At 44.4% G+C, this 23355-nt stretch overlaps 2 protein-coding genes across 8 annotated transcripts in view; both read right to left on the reverse strand.

Moving 5' to 3' along the window:
* Positions 1 to 131: 131 nt before the first annotated feature.
* Positions 132 to 18086, reverse strand: LOC118365002 (vacuolar protein sorting-associated protein 54-like). Of its 6 annotated transcripts, none has more exons than XM_035746879.2 (24): positions 17925 to 18086; positions 16157 to 16328; positions 15432 to 15676; positions 14946 to 15030; positions 14768 to 14802; positions 14386 to 14517; positions 13890 to 14275; positions 13407 to 13533; positions 13201 to 13248; positions 12652 to 12759; positions 12354 to 12409; positions 9058 to 9154; positions 8184 to 8539; positions 6185 to 6314; positions 5782 to 5963; positions 5523 to 5635; positions 4595 to 4658; positions 4364 to 4469; positions 4149 to 4236; positions 2503 to 2624; positions 2284 to 2364; positions 2058 to 2165; positions 1749 to 1843; positions 132 to 1469 (listed from the first exon to the last, which is right to left on the reverse strand). In XM_035746879.2, the coding sequence occupies exons 2-24, from the start codon at positions 16296 to 16298 to the stop codon at positions 1364 to 1366; spliced, it is 3012 nt and encodes a 1003-aa protein (XP_035602772.1). In that variant the 5' UTR covers positions 16299 to 16328; positions 17925 to 18086; the 3' UTR covers positions 132 to 1363. The 6 variants fall into 6 exon arrangements, with proteins under 6 accessions (XP_035602772.1, XP_035602767.1, XP_035602774.1 ...); XM_035746874.2 differs by lacking the exon at positions 17925 to 18086 and adding an exon at positions 17599 to 17826; XM_035746881.2 differs by lacking the exon at positions 17925 to 18086 and adding an exon at positions 17595 to 17825.
* Positions 18087 to 20411: 2325 nt separating this feature from the next.
* Positions 20412 to 23355, reverse strand: part of LOC118365006 (E3 ubiquitin-protein ligase pellino homolog 1-like) — a 43724-nt gene continuing 40780 nt past the window's right edge. For both annotated transcript variants that reach the window (XM_035746885.2, XM_035746886.2), the window contains one exon: positions 20412 to 22302. In XM_035746885.2, coding sequence (XP_035602778.1) covers positions 21715 to 22302 — 588 coding nt within the window. In that variant the 3' untranslated portion in view covers positions 20412 to 21714. The remainder of the gene's footprint in view (positions 22303 to 23355) is intronic.

The following is a 23355-nucleotide window of genomic DNA, read 5'->3' on the forward strand; positions in this document are numbered from 1 at the left end:
CTAGCAATTATCTAGATGGAGCGTATCTCTCCAGGAACAGGGTTGGAGACCCCTGGTGTAATGGTTCTGGTCTGGATGATTCCATCTCAATCTAGGGCAGCATATGGACAGAGAGAAAAGGCCAAAGTAGAAATGCTTCCATATTGTCCCATGTTTTATTCAGTTTCCTGGGATTCAAGACATGCGGTCAGATTTTCAGTTTGCCACACTTTCTTACCCAGAGTGCCCAACAGTCATACGCTCACAGGCACTCAAACAGTATACTATTGTAAAGAAGTCTGTCTTTGCTATTTATCAAAAGTAGGCACTTTTGAAGTAGACCACTTTACTGGATGGTGCTTTTTGTTATATACACCAGTAGATCCTCACAGTGTAAGACAGGCAGTGAATAGAACTGGGAAACAAGACTTTTGGTTGAAGCTCAACTACTTTAAAAAAGACCAACCAATCAGAGGCTAATGTTCATTCATGCTTCCTAGAGATGCAACAGGTGATAATGCTTTAAATAGAACGACTTAGCTCGGGCATAAGGGAACAATTGTGCATATAGTCGATCAATGCTCAAAGTGGCATTGTGATGAAATGGCTCACTCTTACTGTACAGACAGCACAGTAAAGGTTTAATTTAGGGCCATGGAAGGGAACACTAACAATTGGAAGGAATTTGTTTGCAGATGCATTCAGTGCAAATTATGCTCCATCTGAAGCTCTCTTTAGTCAATTTAAATATGAGTGTGTCAAAGTGGCCTTGTTATTCCTTACTTCGTTGACCGACGCAAGAAAAACTATGCTTTGAACCTGAAAAAATAAATAAAAATCAGTTCTCCAGTAATTGACATGTTCTGAACCATGTCAGCATTTCAGTCCAATCAAAGTCCATTTATTCATCTGTTTTTAATAAGTCATCTATAGTTGAATTACAGTGTGATGAGGTAACGGGCAGCAGTTGCGTCCTAAAGGTGTCTTGTAGCCCCCCCAGGGAGGTGCTCTTTAAAAAAGCCCATGTCAGTGTCTGAAATGGCACCCTATTCCCTAGATCATGCACTAGTGGTACACTGTATAGGGAATAGGGTGCCATGTTATGTAGCCTGTCCTACACAATGGCCGCTTCAGTGTTTGGTCCCACACCGTTGCTGCCTGGGGGAGTTTCTCCCTTGAAGAAGCACCACTACCAGACCTCCTCCACTCTCTTTCTGTACACAGACAGCGTGGGCTTCAGTGAGATCCCCGGGCAGGCTGGCTGCTGGAGGTGCAGTCTCTTTACAACAAGAATCTGATTAGAGTTAGTTTCTCCCCTCCCTCCGGGGTGGGTTAACAAGGCGTTACACACTGTAGGTAGGTAGGACGACTACTACCCCCATCATCACCTCTTCTGCTCCCAGATCTCAGCCATGTTCAAGTCTAGCTTCTCAAGTGTCCTCAGTGATTGAACATTCTCAGTGTAAAACGCGACATCCACCGTCACCAGCCTGGAGCGGGGGAGAGAATCAGAGAAGTGCTTTCAAGTCATCAACATGGTCTTTTAGCAACAAGAAGCTGTTTTATCAGACACATTAAGCCTAGTTCTGGACAAATGACTTTCATTAGAGATTCTCCGTTGCTTTCTAGTCCAGGAGTAGATTTAATCTGTGTATTGTAAATACATGTTTTATTACTATTTTTGGGAACTGTAGGACACATTTTTTGGGGCAATATTACAGAAATGTTCTCTCTCAACCCCCACAGAATCCGAGGTGAGAAACACTCACCCATGTTGAGGTCCACCGTCGTGGTGCACCCCGAGACGGGCCAGCTGCCTTTTAAGGTGAATTTTAAGGCTGGCATTGATCCTCAGGAACAACATCTAGGCCCAGAGAAAACAAAACACACAACGTTACCCTCAAAACATCTAGTCAGCTGCGAATGCAATGAAGACCACCTGGACCGTGCCCAGTATGTTGAGAATAGCGGTAGAATTAACTACAGCGTCGTTACGTAGTACATTGTATTATTCATTATTACACATTTGAATAATTAGAAGTTATTGAATAGGATCTGTGGTATTATTGGCATATTACCTGTGCCTGTTCCTCAGGTAGCAGCTCGTAGAGGGCTTCATGCATTTTGGCCATTTGTTTACAGACGTTGCGAAAGCAGGCTGACGGCATGGGGGCCTTGACTTCATACTGGCGGGAGACGAGATAGATATGTTGATACACTGACATTGCTGTAGCCGATCTTATAAAGTGGTATAGTAGGTTAGACGGGGAGAGTTTGAGAGTGGTTTGGACCTGTAGAACTCACCTTAGACAGCACCTTCTCAAACATGCTGTCCATGATGGACACCAGTTTAGCGGAGATTTCCGCTATGTGATCGTTGTAGTCCTGGCCCCCCCCCCAAAAAAGAAAAAAGTTTCTTAAAACTCAAAAGGCCTACACGTCGTGTCACTCACGGCTTACAAGTGAATCTCCGAACTAGAGTACTGTCCTCGTGCGTGGAGGTCCGTGCAGGCCAGTGCTCACCTTAGTGATGTGGTCAAAGTGCCTGAGGACGCTGTACTGCTTGGGCGTCAGCTTGGTCTCAAAGTGGGCCCTGATGACGGGAATGTAGTGAACCACCAGCTGAAGACAGCGAGAGGCCAGGGCTGAGGAAAGACGCGCACACACTGGTCATTTCTACACGGACATCACAGACAGGAACACACAGCTAATACGAATGTGGAGGTTACCCTGTAGTGGGGCAAAACCTACGGTTCTTAGCAAAGCACTGGGTTGTGTTCAGTAGGGCACACTCCATAGCGAGACAATTTTAAAATGTTTTGAAATGGAAAATGAAATTGCTCGTCTTATTGGACACACCCAAGTAGTACATAGCAGAGTATGTGAGTGGAGTTGAGCAGGATTTTTTTCATGGAGCAGTGCCAACTCCTAACCGCTCCACTAAAAACCGCTTCTAAAAATTCACTCCATTCAACAAACACCCGTTGATTTGTGAGACTACCGGGACCTACCATTTGGTTCTGAAGAATTGAACACAAACCATATGATTGGAATAAAAATGAAAAAGGTGAATGTAAAAAGCGCACATTTCAAATAGCATATAAACACTAAATAGGACAGGGAGCCTAAGAAGGAACCAAAATGAATGATTTATATTAGTTCAATGCTATAGCCTACAAAGAAATACATTGAAGCATTTGCGAGTGCGACACAATTGGCTGGTAGGGACATAAAGCCTTCAGCATTAAATCATTATAGTCTATAAATTGAGCAGGCTGTGACTTATTTAGAATTCAATACAAATTAAACAAATGTACTTATATTAGTGCCTTTGAATGTATTTTTTAGAAGCACATGTTTGGCCAGTCTGTGGCGTCAGGAGAGCCGGCCGGCAGCAGAGAATATCCTCTCCACTCTTGCAGAGCCACTGGGGATGATAAACACCATTTTGGCCACTTACCAGGCTGGGCAGAGATGCAGTTTTAGATAATATAACCCAATAAAAACAGAAAGCTTATTGAATGTGGGAATATGCCATGCCTATTGAATAGATCATTAAATACATTTTTGTTCTGACCCTTTATTTAACTAGGCAAGTCAGTTAAGAACAAATTCTTATTTACAATGACAGCCTAGGAACAGTGGGTTTAACGACCTTGTTCAGGGGCAGAACGACATATTTTTACCTTGTCAGCTCGGGGACTCGATTTCGGTTACTGGCCCAACGCTCTAACCACTAGGCAGGTTGGGCCAGTAACCGAAAGGTTGCTGGATCGAATCCCCGAGCTGACAGATTGGAATTTTAGTTTGAAAATCCTTTGCTACAATGACCCATTTTAGTTACCTACCCACATCGTTCCTGTCTTTCTTTAAGCATGTGCATGTAGTAAGTCATGCTTTAGGGATACGTATCTTTTCCGATTCCACAATGATTCTTTAGTAGTGGACACATCACCGCACTCCCTCTCTTACTCTTTGTAATTCACCTTGATTCAGCATGTGCGTTTTCTCAGTTTCTTTATTCAAATATTTACAGAATTAAAGCAAGGGGCTCTAGATAGCATCGCACAAGTAGGCTACAAATGCATGCTGGGCCGGGCATGACGTGAGCGCTACTGACGCGCCAGCCTTTGGGAATCTCACGCCGCGCTCCAGCTCCGCATACATACCCAGGTTTTTAGTGGTGATGGTCTTGAGTCCCACCACTTGTAGTGCTCCTGCCCCCAGGACCAGCTGGCAGCTCCGCGAGTTGAAGTGCTGTTAGAGAGAGAGAGAGAGAGAGGGTCAGGGACCATTCAATACAACATGGCAGTTTGTTAGTGGGATGCTTGCCAGGTAAATGTATCCAACTCTCAGACCATCCTACCACAGGGGGTGGTGTTACCTTGAGTAGGTCTGAGAGGCGGGTGAGCATGTCTGTGGAGATGGAAGGGATGTCGTTGACACACTGACAGTACTCCAGGAAGATCCGGATTAGGAGTAACACCGTGCTGATGAGGAGGAACACAGAGGTCACCAGTCAATATGGGTCGCAATCATTTTTCCCTACATGCCTTCTGTTTTGAATGTGGGAGTGGAAAGGCGCATTAATCGTAGTTAGTAAATCAAAACTCACCCGACGACAGCATATTTCTGGCCATCAATGTGCAAATAATCACTTGGTTTCCTTTCTTCTGTGCCTGGTGTTGAGAAGACAGAAAATAAACTCAGTCAGTCTGGGGACAGACAAATATTTTGGGGGGACTGCCCATCGGGAACCTGGACTGACAGTTGTGCAGAGCGTGGGTCAGTGACAGACTATGGTAAACATGAGCCTAAAATTCACTTTGTGGTCTACCAGCCACTCAGGTCTTTTATCAGCCAAAATATTTTTGCCATAATTACATAAAACATTTGTTTTAAAAAAAAAAACGATGATCATGCTTTGTAATGTTTCTAAAAAACAAGAAATGTATTAATACGAAGTAATGTGGTATATAAATAAAATATAAATGTAATGTATATTGCTGAATTTCATTTCATGTGACCTGAGTCCAAAATATCAGAGACAAAATGTTCAGCTGCCCCTTTACGTGTCTCTGAGATTTGGGATCTCTCTCTTTGCTATCGGTTGAAGCAGCAGACTCAATCTAACATCGAAAAACAACCACGCAATGTAAGTAACCAAAAAACACCAGGACAAAGTTTCACTTTGTAAACTTGAGTAACTTTCACCGCGCCTCCAAAAATGAATCCATCAGCACTTAATTCAGTGTGCACAGCTCACCTGCCAGGCAGTGTTACAGCGAGAGGTGGGATATAGGATTCCTATTTATTTGAGCGATTAGCAGTTATGAAACGGAACAGCAGAAATACTTTATATAAACAGCTATTGCAACATTTTTCGTGCTCATACTTGACTTTTGACAATGTAATGCTTGGAGTGTAGATCCCTGCAAATGGACCACCCGCCAGCATGGCTGGTGAAATAGACACTTACCTGCCAATATCTAAATCTACACGTGGGTGGCGGGTACTAATTTTATGCTCAAATGGTAGATTACCTTGGGGTTTGCGTTCGGGTAGTGTGATCCTGCCATCTGCTATGGAGTTAACCAGGTCCTGGAATTCTGCAGGAACCTCTGCCTGTTTCCACCGCTCATTGTCCAGCAGCAGACTGGAGATGAACACACACACACACACACACACACACACACACACACACACACAGTTAAGATAGACGGTTTTCAAGTTCCTGAAGTATTGCACATCTCTTCCCTAGTAAGGTGTGTGTGTGTGTGTCTGTACTCTCCAGTCTAGTACCTGAGCTTGGTCTTGCGCTCCTCGTGGAAGCGGTGGACAAAGCGGTTGGCCTGGCTCTGTAGCGCCCCCCTTAGGGACACACTGCGCCTGCAGCACAGCTCCTCCGTGTCCCTCACAAAGCCTTCCACCGCCTGGGACAGAAACACAAACTCGGCCGAGCTCAGACGCTCCAGGGAGCCATCCTGGCGGAGAGAGAGAGAGAGAAAGTGATTATTCAAGGTTACAGAACAGGAAACACTACCAGGCAGGGGTTCGAGTTATTTCAATTTTACATGGTCAATTCAGAGCACCAATGGAAATTTGAACCCTGCCTGTACAGTCACACATAAAGCCAGCTGAGAGTGCATTGGTCATGCTGCGTGTTATTTTTCCTGTCATGGCATGTGTTAAGCTAGCTAGCTACCTTGGCTCTGGCCATGAGGACTTTGACACAGCGGTCGTGGCTAACGTCTGAGGCGGTGTAGAGCAGCTCCTGGATGTTATTGGCCACGCGGCCCAGCTCCAGGTCACTGGGCATCATGTCCTCACTGGACCTGCAGCCGGACAGACAACACAAATACAATAACTAGAAAGACACTTTTTTTTTAGACATTCTATTTCTATTATATAGATGGCACTTAGGAAGGGACACCATTTTTTGGGGTCTACTACAGAGTATAAAAAGGTCCCAGCTGGTCCCAACCTTTAAACATATATACACTCATTGGGCAGTTTATTCGGTACAGCCATCTAGTACCAGCCTGAATTCCTCGGGGCATGGAAATGATGCTCAATTGGTACCAAGGGACTTAACGCCTGTACCGTTGACACCAGACAGGATGTATCCATCCTGGCTTAAACCAAATCCTGACTCATCAGCATGACACAATAGGAACCGGGATTCGTTGGGAGCACGCAATGTTTTTCCACTCCACAATTGTCCAGTGCTGGTCATCGTGTGCCCGCTGGAGCCTCTTCTTGTTTCTAGCTGATGGGAGTGGAACCCGGTGTGGTCGTCTGCTTCAGTAGCCCATCCGTGACAAGGACCGACTAGTTGTGAGTTCCGAGATGCCGTTCTGCACACCACTGTTGTACTGCGCTGTTATTTGGCTTTGTGGCCCGCCTGTTAGCTTGCACGATTCTTGCCGCTCTCTTTCGACCTCTCTCGTCAACTAGCTGTTTTTCGCCCACAGGACTGCCGCTCAAAGTCGCTTAGGTCACTCGTTTTGCCCATTATAACGTTCAATGGAACAGTAACAGAATGCCACGATGCATGTCTTCCTGCTTTATACAGCAAGCCACGGCCACGCGACTCACACAAAACTGGACCTACATACAGTATGGGCTGGTGTATCTAAAAAAAAAAATGTTTTTTAAACTGTCCTGCAAGTGTATACTTCCATAATTTATTTGAACTGGTACTGGGCTACCTTGAGACGAGTCTTGTGAGGTGTCATAGAGCGAGGTCACATTAGTGTGTAGCCCAAACTGTTTGGATGCTACAGATAGAAGTTGGCAGATCGGCAGTAGCGACTTTAGACGAGTCCCGTGACGCTTTGTTGGGGTCGTAGGGAAAAATGGTGTTTGTAAGTCTTTATATAAAAAGGGGTCATGTAGGCCAAACTGTTCGGACGCTTAGACGTTTGTGAGAAGACCGATTTTCGGGATGTCGCCTGGTCTAACAAACACTGCTGTAGCTCGGCCAGCTTCCGCCGCAGAAGGCTGACATCAGAGGTGGATATGGATATCTCTAGCTTAAACAGGGGGATTGTTTTATTATGTCAACTTGATTTCCAAAAGGGGAGCGGATATCGACTCTAGGGTTAACCATGGCAAAATGCATAGAATCGCCGGAAACTTGCTTTAAAACGGCTAAATGTTCTCTCAGCTCCATGGGAGAATGTAAAATTGCAGAAAATTAGCTATAAAAACCACATATTTCACTCAGTTAAGTCAATTAAGAAATGTGTAGAACTTCAGGAAATTAGCTTAACTTAAAAGTCTTTAAACCACCAAAATGGGTGCCTCAAATGTTGCCTGGCCGACTGCGCCCACTGCCCAACCCACCACCTAAGCCCCTTTTTGATCCAGAATAACCCTGTATTCTCTGGTTGGGGTACGCTCACACCATTCAAACACAGAAAAGCTGCTTTTAAACATACTTCCTTAAAACATTTTGGAAGGAAAACCATTTCACGTATATTGTAATTAATTACAGGTCATATTTGCTAAAAATCTGGAAACACTGGACAGTTACTTTGATTTCCTGAGTCAATACATGCTGCACAGCTGAATACAATATTTTTCGCACTGCCTTGCCAACCCAAACTTTACTTTGGTGGAAAAATAACCAGGCCAGCACAGCATAGCCTGACTCAGTAGTGTTAACCGTGCGTGGTTGGTGAAGGTGGTGAGTGACTCACGAGATGCCGGCGGCTCCTCCTGGCTGGAGAGCGTGTTCCCTGCTGGAGGACGACTCGGTGGTCCCTGAGGCGGAGTCACTACCACAACCATCCAAACGTGACAGGGCCTGCCTGGGCCCCACCGTGGAGCTCTGCTCCTGGCCCCCGCCTGCCCCCAGGTGCAGCTGGGCATCATTTAGAGCGTCGCTGATGAACAGGCCCTCGTGGGTGAGGTAGGCCAGTTCTGCTTCCCCCTGATTGAGAGGGGTCCCTGGGGCCTCAGCCAGGCCCCCCTGCTTCCCCCGCTCCAGCAGACGGCTTTTCTGGTTGCTGTCCAGCGCCTCCAGCACCACATTCCTCACCACACTGAGCGTTGCCTGGATGAGGACATATGGTTAACTTATAGGGCAGAGGAACCAACTACCAGGGTTGGGGTCACTTCCATTTAAATTCCAGTCAATTCAGAAAGTAAACAATACCAATTAGAAATGTCCCTCATTGAAAAGCATTGAAGAGAATTGGTATTTCAGTGTACTTCTTGAATTTAAATGGAATTGACCCCAACCTTGCTAACTACACCAGATAAATAAAAAGGCACAGATCATCAACTTCTGAGTCCTACAACGGGCCAGTAAAGTAATGCACTTTAAACAGCTGGTTTGCACGTCAACCAATGAGAAATGTGTAGACACTGCCAAAATAACAAATGCTAAAGTGTTGTTCTATTCTTCTATGCCAATTTATATAGCAAGACATCTAAATACCTTCCATTTTCTTTACCTCTTAATACACCTTTTTTCAAGTATTTTATTCAGCAAGAGGACAATTCCATATATCCCATTTTGATTCAATCTAACCAACCGGGATTGTATTTTTAATAAAGTATGATCCTCACCTTGATCCTCTTCAGGAAGAGAATGAAGTTCTCAAAGACGGACTTCAGCAGCTCAAACCACTGGGGGAAGGTCATTAGACGCATCTGGTCTGCCAGCCTGACCAACCGGAAGCAGAGAGAAGGGTAAGAAGGGTAAAACTAATTCATTAGTGCAAACCATAGCTAAATGTTTTGCAACAGAAAGAGGTTCTTCAATCCTTTAAATGGTCTCTTGAAAAACACCTCGAAAAAAATGTCGCCTTAAATTCCTATTACGAACAACTCAAACAAGAACGCCTTTTCTTTGCCAGCTTGATGTTTATTTTGGAAATAACAGAGCTCTACCAGGAGGGTCATACCAGCAATGCCATATCAGAATGGTAATTTGCATAGCATTTTTACTCATGTGAACAATATATTTTTTTACTTTAGGTCTGCCTTCAATGGCTTTCATAGTTAGGTAAGCATTGTTAAATGAGGACTGATGTCAAATTATTACAAATTATGGTCATTTTGTATGTCCAAAACATTCATATTCAATTACATTCATATTAATGCGTTTTCAAGTGGTGTATACTGCCAAGTCCCTCAAAATGGTTGTTACATTTCTAAATGATCCAGGTTTTTCCACATGTTCAGACATTGAGAAAATATGACAACGTGCAACGTTTAATATTATTATTATTATATACACAACATTAAAGTCTGAATATTGATGAATTAACCAATTTGTTGCCCAGTAAGTGTTGTCAATTGAAATCATATTTTTCACCAAAATAAGTATTTTTGTATTAAAAATAAATAAATGTACCCTATTCTTAGTCCAAAGTGCTTAAGTAAAGCCCTAACTGTCAATCAGAAACATTTTCCAGGGTCAGCCTGCCAGCTGAAAATATTTGCCCGTGTGTGTAGGCTACATGCGCACACGCACACACACACACACACAATGTCTTCAATAAAAAAATGTAAAAGTACAACTGTTTGTGTGTTATTAGTTTAGACAGATTGTGTCCAATTATTATGACGTAGATGAAGATCAGACCACATTTTATGAGTAATCAATGCAGAAATCCAGGTAATTCCAAAGGGTTGAAACTTTTTCTTGCAACTGTATATGTATGCATGTATGTATGTACGCATGCACACACACACAGGAAAATCCTATGTTTGGATTTAAATGATGCAGGAGGACTGGGGAGTTGAACAATCAAGTTTAATTCAAATGTTTTGTTCATATCCACTTTAAATCCATTGTCAAAACATGCTCTACCAGCCCGTTGAGAATAGGGTTAATCGGTTATTGGACATATTCAGGTTCTTCCAGTTGGTGTCTAGTGAATACGGCCCAGGGGTATTGTGATAAACTTTAAGAACATAGCAGATAGAAAAGTACAAAAATAAAAACTGACCAAATTCCAAGATTTAATTTCAAACCTTGATTAAATTGGGATACGATCAAGTGCATTCGGAAAGTATTCAAACCTCTGACTTTTCCCACGTATTTTTGTTACAGCCTTATTCTAAAATGTGTTTTTTCGCCTCATCAACTTACACACAATACCCCATAATGATAAAGCAAAAACTAGTTTAGACATTTTTGCAAATGTATTACAAATTAACTGAAATATCACATTTACATAAGTATTCAGACCCTTTACTCAGTACTTTTGTTGAAGAGCTTTGGCACCGATTACAGCCTCAAGTCTTCTTGGCTACTCCTGCATTGTCTTGGCTGTGTGCTTAAGGTTGTTGTCCTGTTAGAAAGTGAACATTCGCCACATTCTGAGGTCCTGAGCGCTCTGGAGCAGGTTTTCATCAAGGATCTCTCTGTACTTTGCTCCTTTCATCTTTCCCTTGATTCTGACTAGTCTCCCAGTCCCTGTCGCTGAAAAACATCCCCACAGCACGATGCTGCCACCACCATGCTTCACCATAGGGATGGTGCCAGGTTTCCTCCAGGCGTGACGCTTGGCATTCAGGCGTGAATCTTGGTTTCATCAGACCAGAGAATTTGGGCATTCAGGCCAAAGAGTTGAATCTTGTTGTTTTCATCAGACCAGATAATCTTGTTTCTCATGGTCAGAGTCTTTAGGTGCCTTTTGGCAAATTCCAAGCAGGCTGTCATGTGCCTTTTACTGAGGAGAGGCTTCCGTCTGGCCACTCTACCATAAAGACCTGATTGGTGGAATGCTGCAAGATGGTTGTCATTCTAAAAAGGTTCTCCCATCGCCACAGAGGAACTCTAGAGCTGTCAGAGTGACCATCAGGTTCTTGGTAACCTCCCAGACCAAGGCTCTTCTCTCCCGATTGCTCAGTTTGGCCGGGCGGCCAGCTCTACGATGAGTCTTGTTGGTTCCAAACTTCTTCCAATTAAGAATGATGGAGGCCACTGTGTTCTTGGGAACCTTTAATGCCGCAGACATTTTTTGGTACCCTTCCCCAGATCTGTGCCTCGACACTGTCTCAGAGCTCTACGGACAATTCCTTTGACCTCATGGCTTGGTTTGTGCTCTGACATGCACTGTCAAATATGGGACCTTTATATAGTCAGGTGTCTGCCTTTCCAAATCATGTCCACCCTATTGAATTTACCACAGGTGGACTCCAATCAAGTTGTAGAAACATATCGAGGATGATCGATGCAAACAGGATGCACCTGAGCACAATTTCAAGTCTCATAACAAAGGGTCTGATACCTTATTTACAAGTTGTTTAAATGTTTTATTACATTAGCAAAAACTTCTAAAAACCTGTTTGCTTTGTCATTATGGGATATTGTGTGTAGATTGCTGAGGTTTTGTATTTATTGAATCAATTTTTGAATAAGGCTGTAACGTAACAAAATGTGGAAAAAGTCAAGGGGCCTGAATACTTTCTGAAGGCACCGTCTGTCTCTCTATTTATGCAACAATGAAAATTCAATAACAAAAAAAGAAAACTTGCGGGGCCAAATCAAATGATCTGAAGGCAGAATTTGGCCAGCTGTTGAAGAGCCCTGTCCTAAACAATACGTTTATCTGACAATCTAACGTACGCCCTCATAACTAGATTTCCACACCCAGATTGGTTTCACAGCCCTCGCGTCATATTCCAAGCGCTCCTTTCAATGACAGATTAACGCAGTCTAACTCATTGTTGTTGTTAAGACAACCATAACCAACTGGTTCAGCTTCCTTTCCTTTGTTGAGGAAGGATTCTCAGAACACCAGGCCATACTTTGACAACATCCCCCAGTGCATTCGGTAGATATTACCAGCAACTCAATGTGCTCAAGCAATTACAAACACATTCAATGTATAGCTAGCTGTACTACTCACTTTGTGACGATGTCAGTGTCGATTTCTTCAATCTGTGACACCGAGTCGACAACAGACTGTGGGATAAGAGTATGTTACTTTCCAGATCTGTTTTACCAACTCAAAATGTATTTCTCATTTGATAAAGGTATGCTAGTTCAGGAATAGACCAAAAAAGTGGAACTCGGAGGGGGTGCTGGTGGAGAGGTTTGGGAAATACCCTTAACATGTCAAAAGCCTTTTCCCAATTTCACCATAAATGTTTATGATCATGAAGTATAAGTCTATTCTCTGATACTTTTTATGTCTGGCCTTTTACCTGCGTGACGATGCTTTTGGCTGCTAGGATCATCTCGTCGCTGTAGATGTCCAGAAAATCCAGCTTCCGCTGCCTGAGCAAGCCAAACACCAGAGACTCCAGCCTGTCCTGTATCCCCCGACACACACACACACACACACACACACACACACACACACACACACACACAGTGAGCAATACTATAAAGCCCAATAACTCCAATCAGAGTAATTCTTCACTTCAAGAGATCAATTATGATAAGACACCAATTCATCAAATCAATTACAATAAACAAAGAGATTCATATTTCAAACCAATTAAGACAACGATTTCCGCATAACAAAGATAATTAAAATCCCCTTCAGAGTCATTCAAAGTTACCATACCCATAATAACAACAAGGCAATTGCCAATTGTGCTACTGAAATGTAAATTAGGTTGACGATTGAAGAGATCAACACATTGATGTTTTCCTCTGATCTGAACAAACTATACAAGAGTACCCAACATGTGCCATTTTTATTCACTTGATTCCAAGTAGCAAACTTGTTCGGGAAGAGTCAGACCCACCTTTATTGAGACTGAACGTTTGTATTGCATCTGTGAGAACAGTGACCACTGTGACAAAACACAACCTCAGTTTGGTGCTCCAACCACACCTACACATTCTCAACATTTTCCATTTATGGTTGAACTCAAGCTATAGGGTTCAAACCACAACTTAATTAAAATGTAAACATTGTTTATATATCTATTTTTATCTCAATGGTACAGACCTTCTCTATGACCTGTCCGTCGTCCTCCAGACTCCTGCTGAGGTCACTCCTGGAGTACATGCTAAAGTCCTCCACCATCATCTTGTCTATCAGCTTCTCCATCTCACACAGCTGCGAGCCCAGGTGTCTGCAGGGGGGAGACAGGAGACGTCACAGGGTCCAAAGGCCACACTCTGAATAAACAGAGTATTTCACGATGGGACTCGTGTTTAAAATGACTTATATTGACATGAAACTCTGAAAAGTATTCTGACTAGAAGTGGTGTGTATTTTAAACTTTCAGCATGATACCGTTCTGCAACCACGCTGTATATGTGCTTCAAGCTTACAATAAATAGTTGGCGTAGACTGCTGCTTACTCTGATTTGATGTATGTTGTTTGTCTCATATGAGTGTCAGCGCATTTAATCAGACAAGTGTCACCACTGTGTGCGTCGATAGATCTGAGTATGTAACAACAAACATGCTACACACCCCCCCCACCTGAAGCTGTGTATCCCCTGCAGCTCCTGCTGCAGCACCTCCTTGGTGGTGGCGATGAGCTCCAGGGCCCCAACGAACTCTGAGGTGGAGAGCAGCAGCTGCACAGTGGGCTGGCTCTGATGCACCGCCGCCATCAGCTTCAGCTTGTTGTGCAGCCGCGCGCAGTTGGAGCGCGTCAGCGCCTGCCGCAGTGCCCGCAGCGGACCTTCGCACATGATGCGTTCGATGGCGGCCGTGCGGCCCCGGAGGACTGCCACGGCGCGGGCGGTTTCGGTGAGGCGGTCCTGGAGCTCGTGCTGGGAGGACATGGCGTGGAAGAAGGCCTCGGAGCGCAGGGAGATCTGGCGCGCGATGCTCACCTCCACCACGTCGAGATAGTGGCTCAGCTGAAGAAAGAGAGGAATGGAGAGAGGGATAAGCCAATAACAGGAAACATGACGGTGAAGCAATGAAACAACGCAGGACATGACAATTGTTCAAGTTTTCGCCGTCTCACCTTTTCCTGTAGTAACCGTGACGATGCCATGTCCCTGCTGCTCTTCCGCCCAGCGCTGTTGAAGTGGGACCATGGTAGGACCGCGTTAAAGGTCGTTGGGTCGTCTAGTGCAAAGTCAGGCTTCATGAAGATCTGTTTAAGCCAGACATTAGGCAGATATTCATTTTGGAATCCAGAACAAAATATGTGTGCTGCTCTGTCTAGACAAGGGAGATATTAATACAATTAAAAATATATTATATTAAAAAAGTTTACGGTATTAATGACAGTTTGAGGATCATGAAAGCATACAGTCAAATCAAGGGGACGAGACGGTTCAATAGGGCTCTAGAAATCCCCACAACTCACACGGATACAACCCAAAACAAGAAGAAGTAATTACCTTGGGAACCTGCTCCAACTCTGTTCTTGATTTGTCTACGAAGAAGAGAAAGTGAAAGAGCATATTAGTTGAATCAACTCACTTCAACACTGAAAGGAAATTTGATCTGTCCGTATGGTCCAAAATAGATACGGTAGGCCCCAGTCATTATGGTGCAGAGCTGTTTAATATTGCATACCGTGGTTGTTTGTGATGCTGGAGACCGCATCCAGCTCATCCTTGTTGGGACAGATATTCTTGCATCGCTCATGGATTTTCTCCCTCTACAGAGAAACACAGACACAATTTAGTTTAGGCCTAATAGCTTATAAAGTTTAATTATAGTGGATACATTTTCTTAGTGCTATTTCGACCACGAGTAAAGGGAAGAGGACAAAGTCTTAGAAATAGCTTAAAAAGCCATGTTCATTACATTCAAACAATAGAAAGAGGATTTGACACCTGGACTGTGTTCATCAGGCACCAAACAGTCAAACTGGAAGGGACTATCTGGACTTTCCCAATAAGAAATGCACATTTTTATTTTTCATTGCAACGTGTTTTTATATGTTTTCTGTTGCATGCCCTAATGAACACAACCCAGGCCAGACGGTGGCCTCTACTTCTGTCCAATCTACTGAATAATTCAAACTGAATGACAGGGGCAGCAGAGTGTGTTGGTTACCTGAGCTGTTTCCTGCAGGTAGGGGCCAAAGTGTTCCTTTGTGATGTTGGGGAGGTAGAAGGAGGGCATGACTTCCGTCTCGGCAAAGTCCAGGCCCCAGGATTTGGTGAAGAAGTCAGACTCCCTCTTGGCCAGCCGTGGGTCGTTCAGCGCGGCTGGAAGGTTCACCTTGGAGTTGTACACCGTCCACCTGTGCTGGTCGGCCACCACCGACGGGCCCTCGCACAGCCCCCGGGCTGCCTCGCCTGCAAGGGCATGTGGGAAATGTAGTCAATAGAAACCTTCAGCAGTATTAAAACATTTCATGCATCTTGAGATGCATTACATGGTTGCGCTCCAATTCTCTAGCCTGACCCACCATCCTCACCGATACGCTCCTACTGAGGCTACCAATTCTCTAGCCTGACCCACCATCCTCACCGATGCGCTCCTACTGAGGCTACCAATTCTCTACTACCCTTCATCAAGAAGTGTACACTATTTCACTTCCGCTAATGCATTTAAAAGCTTTGGATTGGTGCAAGAATGGCTGGAGGGAGTGCCTTACACCAATCCATTCCTTTTAAATCCATGAGGGAGAGTGTACAAGTGCAAACTTTGTGAGAGGGGTAGAAAATAGGACTGCAGTCAGCATATGGTTGATCAACAGTGACACAAGATGAACCTTAATAGATAACAATCTTGTAAGACTGCTGGCCAACCATAAATGTAGGCTAGTTCTTTACCCGTGGGCTCCTTGGGGCAGACGTCGGGCAGGGAGTGGACGGGCCTGTAGTGTCGTGAGGAAGGGTCCCTGTCCTTCCGGAAGATCCCCTCGCTGCCACCACTGCTGGGATGAGGCACTGGGGAGGAGCTGTGGGAGGCCATAGCATCGGTGCACCTCTCCACGGAGGCTAGCTGAGTTAGCAAAAATAGCTCTGAGTCAGAGAGTATCAATACAAAACAAAGACATAGCCTAAACATTCATGTTTGCGGTAACAAAATAACAAACACTAAAACGGAACATCTGCAGGGTTTTTAGTCCAATGGCATTGAAAATAGGAACATAGAAAACTTGTGTCAGTAGTCAATCAATTCAGTCAATCCACTCAAAAGTCAGCCCATTTTTCTGTGCACGGCAATGACCTTCAGTCATTGTCACAAGTCACTAGTGTGAAGCAGAAGTGAAAGTGCAGATGTAGTGTCGCTCAGAGGTGCAGTTGAGCAGACATTAGGCTATAATCTGAACAGTGAGGAAAGCGATGCCTTTTGACTCACTTCCACTGTGTACTGATTCAGTTATTGCTTTGTCTGCATAACAAGCCCAGTCTACCTAAACTGAATGATCAAATTCAAAGTAATTCATCATTGGTGATTAAAGTAGAGGGTGCCTAGAACAGAGCCTATGTTAACCAATATAAGAAGACAGTCTCAGTTGCTGACACAACACTATGTTTAACTGCCTACAGGAGCGAAGATCCTTTGTTGTCTAATCGGTCTGTTGAAAAGATTAGGGTGAAAGGTGGGCAGGTATCATCTACCTATAGGCTACAATCAGCTCCTGTCAATATGGATGTGTTGTCAGTTTCAGTAACATACATTGTCGAATGCAGGGTGAAATTAGAAAACAAATGACTTACACCAGAGACATATAGTACGTCGGTCATATGACTGACTTACACCAACGTCACGTGCATCACGTTAAATAAAGGTGAAATAAAAATAAAATAAACACATCACAAGACACTGAACAGGTCATTGGGCAATGACATCGTAGCTGCCTATATCAACAACGTCAAATGTTAACCCATGTAGCTTGCTAACTAACTGGACAGCTACAGTCAGCCTAAATTCGCTAGCTTAGGGCTATATGGATCAAAACTGTACTATGCAAAATGTCAAGAAAATAGTCAGCTATTTCTGCGATTCAGATAATGTTCCAACTCCACCAGGGATGATGTGGTCAATTAACTAACGTTAGCTGGGTAACTTATCTGATCAGATGACATTAATCTAGTTAGCTAGTTAACGTTATTTCACTTTTTAAATAGCTAGATAACTGAGTAGAGGTGCTTCCCTCACCACACTGCTAGACAACTGCATCGCCTTAACTATCTCAGGAGGGGAACAAGATAGCACGATAACTCTAGTTAGCTAAGTAGGTAACGTTAGCCAGTTACCTACTAACGTTATAGCTAAATATGAAACACCGCCGTCCACATTCGCATTTCCCCGTCATGCGGCAACATCAACCGTCATTGACCATTTTTCTAATTACTCTTTACAGACGAGAAACGATTAACTCTCCGAGCATCGATATTCGAGTAGCTACCCACGACCGCAGCGGCCTGAAGAGACCAGCTGGTTACACGTCGACTGATAATCGAAGCTAGCAGAACGCTAGCCCGACAGCCAAACAGAAACGGAAGCAGTCCAGACAAATAGATGACCGCTGAGCTTTTTTGTTGTTGTTGAAGAGCAGACAAAAAAAAGAAGGTGCGTCATGTCTGGTACCTGTTGTTAGAAACACATTAGCTCTTGATTCTTCTTTCCACCATCACATTAGACGAACCAGGAGAAAACATCAAGCAAGCCGCCGGTACCGTAACCAGAATGCACTGCGCAAACAATCTTCTTCGAGTTCTTACGTGCATAACGATGCAGTCACAGCACACTGCCACAACATACTTTACTGCAGGGATAGGCGTGGGGGGGCATGAGGGGCTGCAGTGGCTCGTGGCGTGGGGGTGCATGAGGGGCTGCAGTGGTTCGTGGCGTAGGGGGCCATGAGGGGCTGCAGTGGTTCGTGGCGTGGGGGTGTATGAGGGGCTGCATGGTTCGTGGCGTGGGGGGCCAGGGGGGGTGCTGGTTAGTGGCAGTGGTTCGTGGCGTGGGGGCATGAGGGCTGCAGTGGTTTGTGGCGAGGGGCTGCAGCTGAAGTGGTTCCGTGGGGGGCGTGGTTCTGCGTGGGGGCCATGTAAGTGGTTCCCACACATCTATACAGCCCCCTCCCCACCTTGCAAGCAAAACATTTTAGTGGCCCCCCACATGTGAGTGAAGAGATACAAAACAATTAAGTTAATTTCCTGCAATTTTACACATTTTGCTATGGGGTGTAGAGAAAATGTTGTAGTTTTAAAGCAAGTTTGCTGCAATTCGACACATTTAGCCATGGGGCAGAGAACATTTTGCAATTGTATGACTCATTTCATGAAGTTCTACTCATTTTGCTATGGGGTGGAGAGAAAAGTGTGCAGTTATACAGCTTATTTCCTGCAGTTCTACACATTTCAAACTTTATTTGTCACATGTTTTTATTTAACTAGGCAAGTCAGTTAAGAACAATTTCTTTATTTACAATGACAGTGGGTTAACTGCCTTTTTCAGGAGCAGAATGACAGGGGTTTGTCAGCTAGGGGATTCAATCTAGCAACCTCTCGGTTAACCACTAGGCTAACCACTAGGCTACCTGTCGCCCCACTAGCAACCTCTCGGTTACTGGCTCTAACCACTAGGCTACCTACCCACATGCGCTGAATACAACATGCCCGTAACCAACAGTGCAGTTCAAGAAAGAGTCAAGAAAATATTTACCAAATAAACGAAAGTAAAAAATTATAAAAAGTAACACAAAAAGTATCAATGTGCGGGGGTACAGGTTATGCAAGGTAATTTGTACACGAAGGTAGGGGAGAAGTGACTATGCATAGATAATAAACAGCGAGTAGCAGCAGTGTAAAAAACAAATGGGGGGGGGGGTCAATGTAAATGATCCGGTGGCCATTTGGTTAATTGTTCAGCAGTCTTATGGCTTGGGGGTAGAAGCTGTTATGGAGCCTTTTGGTACTAGACTTGACGCTGCGGTACCGCTTGCCGTGCGGTAGAAGAGAAAACAGTCTATGACTTTGGTGATTGGAGTCTTTGACAATTCTTTGGCCTTTCCTCTGACACCATCTAGTATATAGGTCCTGGATGGTAGGAGGCTTGGTCTCAGTGATGTACTGGGCCGTAAGCACTACCCTCTGTATCGCCTTACTATCAGATGCCGAGCAGTTACTATACCTGGCGTTGATGCAACCGGTCAGGATGCTCTCGATGGTGCAGCTGTATAACTTTTTGAGGATCTGTGGACCCATGCCAAATCTTTTCAGTCTCATGAGGGGGAAGAGGTGTTGTCGTGCCCTCTTCACGACTGTCTTAGTGTGTTTGGACCATGATGTGATGGACACATGATGTGATGGACACCAAGTGATGGACTCCAAGGAACTTGAAACTCCCGATCCGCTCCCTGTTGATGTTAATGGCCTGTTCGGCCCCCACCTTTTCCTGTAGTCCACGATCAGCTCCTTTGTCTTGCTCACATTGAGGGAGAGGTTGTAGTCCTGGCACCACACTGCCAGGTCTCTGACCTCTTCCCTATAGGCTGTCTCGTCGTTGTCGGTGATCAGGCCTACCACTGTTGTGTCATTTTGCCATAGGATGAAGGCAAATGTTTGCAGTTTTTAATATGATAACTGATGATCAATGGGCCCCACCCCGGTTGCTAATTCCCACATGCTTACTACAAGTTTAGATAGCTGGCCGCTAGACTGACTTACCAATCAAAAAAAACGTTTAGCTGACTTGGGCTATTTGAGTGACTGCTGATGCGCAACCAAATTGCACCTTGTGTATTCTATTATTAAGTAATTTGAGACCCCGACTGAGTTCCTAAAAAAAAATACAAATATAGTTGCCCAATCTCCTACCTACTGCTTATAACTGACCATTTTCACATTCTCGTGGCACATTCAAGTGGCAAAAGTCATTTTTATGTGAACTAGCCAGTACCGTCAATCCAAATGAATCCCGTGTATAATAGGGCGAATGTCATTGCACATGTTATTTATTTCAGCTAAGTAAACCAAATATCTAGTATACATAAGTTCTGTCCAGTGTGGATTTGATGATCTTGGATTCCAACAGTGGATGGGAAAAAGAGCGAGGACTCACACAAATGTGAACAATTTAAAAGCTTTTCACTTTTATTGTTTGCAGTTGGTAAAAAAAAGTGTTGTCTGCAACAGCAACCCTCTTTGCAGAAATAATACTCAACGTCCTGAATGAAGGCATCAGGCGACCAAGAGCATATAAAGCAGAACAAACTGGTAAAACGTGAATGGAAGTTGGTTGAACGGTAAAGAACATAAGCTCTCACACATGACTCAAATTGGGGTACCAATCACTGCGTACATTAAGATCAGAAGGCGATACAGGGGTAAATGAACATACACACAAACATAAATATTATATACACACTGAATGCAGGTGCACATGGAAGATGAGAGGGGAAAACTTTCATACCGTCTGAAAAGTCGATGTGTTTTAGGGCCACACTTCAATTGAAAGAAGAAAAAAAAAACGGATCACTTGCTTTGAACACAGTCTGGACATTCAGATATTTGTCATTGTCAACAAGTTTCCATCAGTCAATTCATAGATCTGTTTCTCCAGTCCTTGTTCAGAAGGGCAGAAGGGTACACAGAGAGAAAAGTGATATTATTTTGTATTATGTCATTCTTCCACTTCCACCTTGTCACCGTGGTGATTGATAACATTAAGATAGAGAACATGTTGGGTTTCATAGTAAAAAAAAAAGGTACAAGGCCATAAGCACTTTTTTTGAATGCAATCGCCAAATAATGACTTAATAGGCCTAGTTTAACAACATGGGTCTTCATGTCTAAGAAAAAGGAGGTCCTTCCAAAACAGTAGCTAGCATTACAAAGTATGCTCGTTTCTGCTACAATTACCTCGTAAGTTTCAGATAGAAAAAGAAATGACTAGAAACGTGGAGCCACACACACACAGCCTCACAATGGATTTTGCATCAGAACATTACAAATCTGCACCTGTGGAAGAGTTTTCTGTGTTAGCATATACTGTAGCGCTTTTTCATTGTTAACATAAAAATAGAGTTATAGTATCGAAAACAGCACTGCTAGAAAAAAGGACACTTGGAAAAAAAGTATTCTGTAGCTCTCCGAAATATTTAAGTTAAGAAATGTTTAACAGTCCTTTAAGCTGTATTTCCACCATTCACTTGGTTATTGAATGGCCCTTGGGTCATGTTCATGAGCCACCAAACAGAAGAAAACTGTCTGAAACAGTGAGGGACTACCTGGATTTGTCCAATAACAAACTAACATTTTCATTTTGTGTTGCAAAACATTTTAAGATGTTTTTGGTTGTGTGCCCTAATGATCACAACTCTGGTAGTTGTTAAGCGTCAGTTGGGGTTTGGAAGGAGACCGCTGTCCATTATCTAGTCCAGGGGCCCTTGGAAGATGAGTCTGAGGTAGCCGCTCTCGCCGGCCAGCTGCTGCACGCAGAACGGACACGCGGCGTGGAAAGTGTGTGTGCCGTGTGGCAGCGGGATCTGGCTCCAAAACGCCGCCGTCTTCTCCGAGCACACATGACCGCACGGACTAAAGGCGTGTGTGGGCGGTGCCGCGTCCAAGTAAAACCCTGCCTCACACCCCAGCCATAACGGTACATATGGCCCCCTGGTTCGGCACATGGGGCACTCCCTCTCACGGCCCACCTCCACCACCTCATCCTCGGGCTCCCGTCCTTGGCTTCCCCAGGCGTGGTAGCCGTGCACATGGCCGCATCGGAGGTAGGCCCAGGGCTGTTTCTCATCCAGGATCTCCTTGCGGCGGAGGCTGGGGAAGGCCAGGGTGTTGAAACCCACGGGGCACTGGGGCCGCCCGGCATTCAGCTCCTGCCTCAGGGCCTCCAGGTGCTTCACGGTGGGAGTGCGCGAGAGGCCCTCGGCCGTGCGCCACAGGAGGGTGGCGCCGCACAGGTCGATCAGCGAGCCATCCACCAGTTCCTGGCTCTCGCTCTCCACCTGCAATGGGAGAGAGGTTCAGGACAAGAGACACAGAAATATTAGAAAAGAGATGGCAAGATATTAACAGACACAATACAAACACATGCTCCACATGGAGTTGCTCTGCAACGTGTCAACGGTCCAGTAGACGGCAACCTATGGATGCCACATTTAATAGCTGTGGGGTGAATGAAGGTGGGATCCTGGGTTCTCCATTAAGGGACTTAATGTAGTGCTTTTCATTTGTTTGGAGTGAGAAGAGATACTGTAAGTATATTATATTGAGCATTGTCCTGTATTATTGGCCTTCAGTATGTACCTCAATAATACATCAAAGAAATCTTGGTTTTGTTTCCGACAGAGTGCAGACCTGCTGTGACTAAACCCATTGAACCAGCATCCCTTCCTCTCATCAGCTCTCTCTGGATCCCCCCCCCCCTTCCCTGGCCATTCTCGTGCCTCAGTTTTAAAGTTTAAAGGCCAAACCACATCATAATCATAATAACAGCATGTCTCAGACTCAGTCATTCCTCCCAAAATGACGGTGAGGAAGGGGGGTGGGTATTCCTATGAGAATTACTCTGACACACTGAAATCTTCCAAACTGACTGTGTGGTCTCTGGGAGGAAGGGATGGAACTTAAAAGTCTAGACTCAGGGTTTTCCAGGGGAGGTTATCATCGGTGACATAACAGACCTACTGTATCACATAATAAATCAGAGGCCGATTTCTGTGCTTGAGAAACAGAGACCTCAAACAGCTGGAGCCCATCCAACCAGACTATTCTGTACAACTGAGATAACTAATTAATTAGTTAAGATGTCCCATCTGCTCATATCACAGAGCTGCTGTTCAATGGCTTTATGAAGTTACACAAAAATAAAATTTTGGAGAACGGTGGAGTCAATGTTCTGAAAAATTATTCCAGAGATACATTTTTCCAAGTTAGTGTGAGAATTGGGGACATTAGCTGGTGGCTTCCACTCAGTTAGTGCAGTGTTAATTAAGGCTTCAGAAACAGCTTCTTAAAACAATGTCCCTGCAAAATAATGTCAAAGCACAGCTGACAGG

This window comes from Oncorhynchus keta, chromosome 32 (genome assembly GCF_023373465.1).
Source record: "Oncorhynchus keta strain PuntledgeMale-10-30-2019 chromosome 32, Oket_V2, whole genome shotgun sequence".
NCBI classification, from domain to species: Eukaryota; Metazoa; Chordata; class Actinopteri; order Salmoniformes; family Salmonidae; genus Oncorhynchus; species Oncorhynchus keta.

Coding starts and splice junctions, on each gene's coding strand:
- LOC118365002 (XM_035746874.2), bottom strand. CDS start 17,649: ATGACGGGGAAATGCGAATGTGGACGGCGGTGTTTCATATTTAGCTAT. Junction 12,760..13,200: donor AACGTTCAGTCTCAATAAAG/GTGGGTCTGACT, acceptor CGGGGGATACAG/GACAGGCTGGAGTCTCTGGT. Junction 8,540..9,057: donor TCTTCCTGAAGAGGATCAAG/GTGAGGATCATA, acceptor GTCCTCATCCAG/GCAACGCTCAGTGTGGTGAG.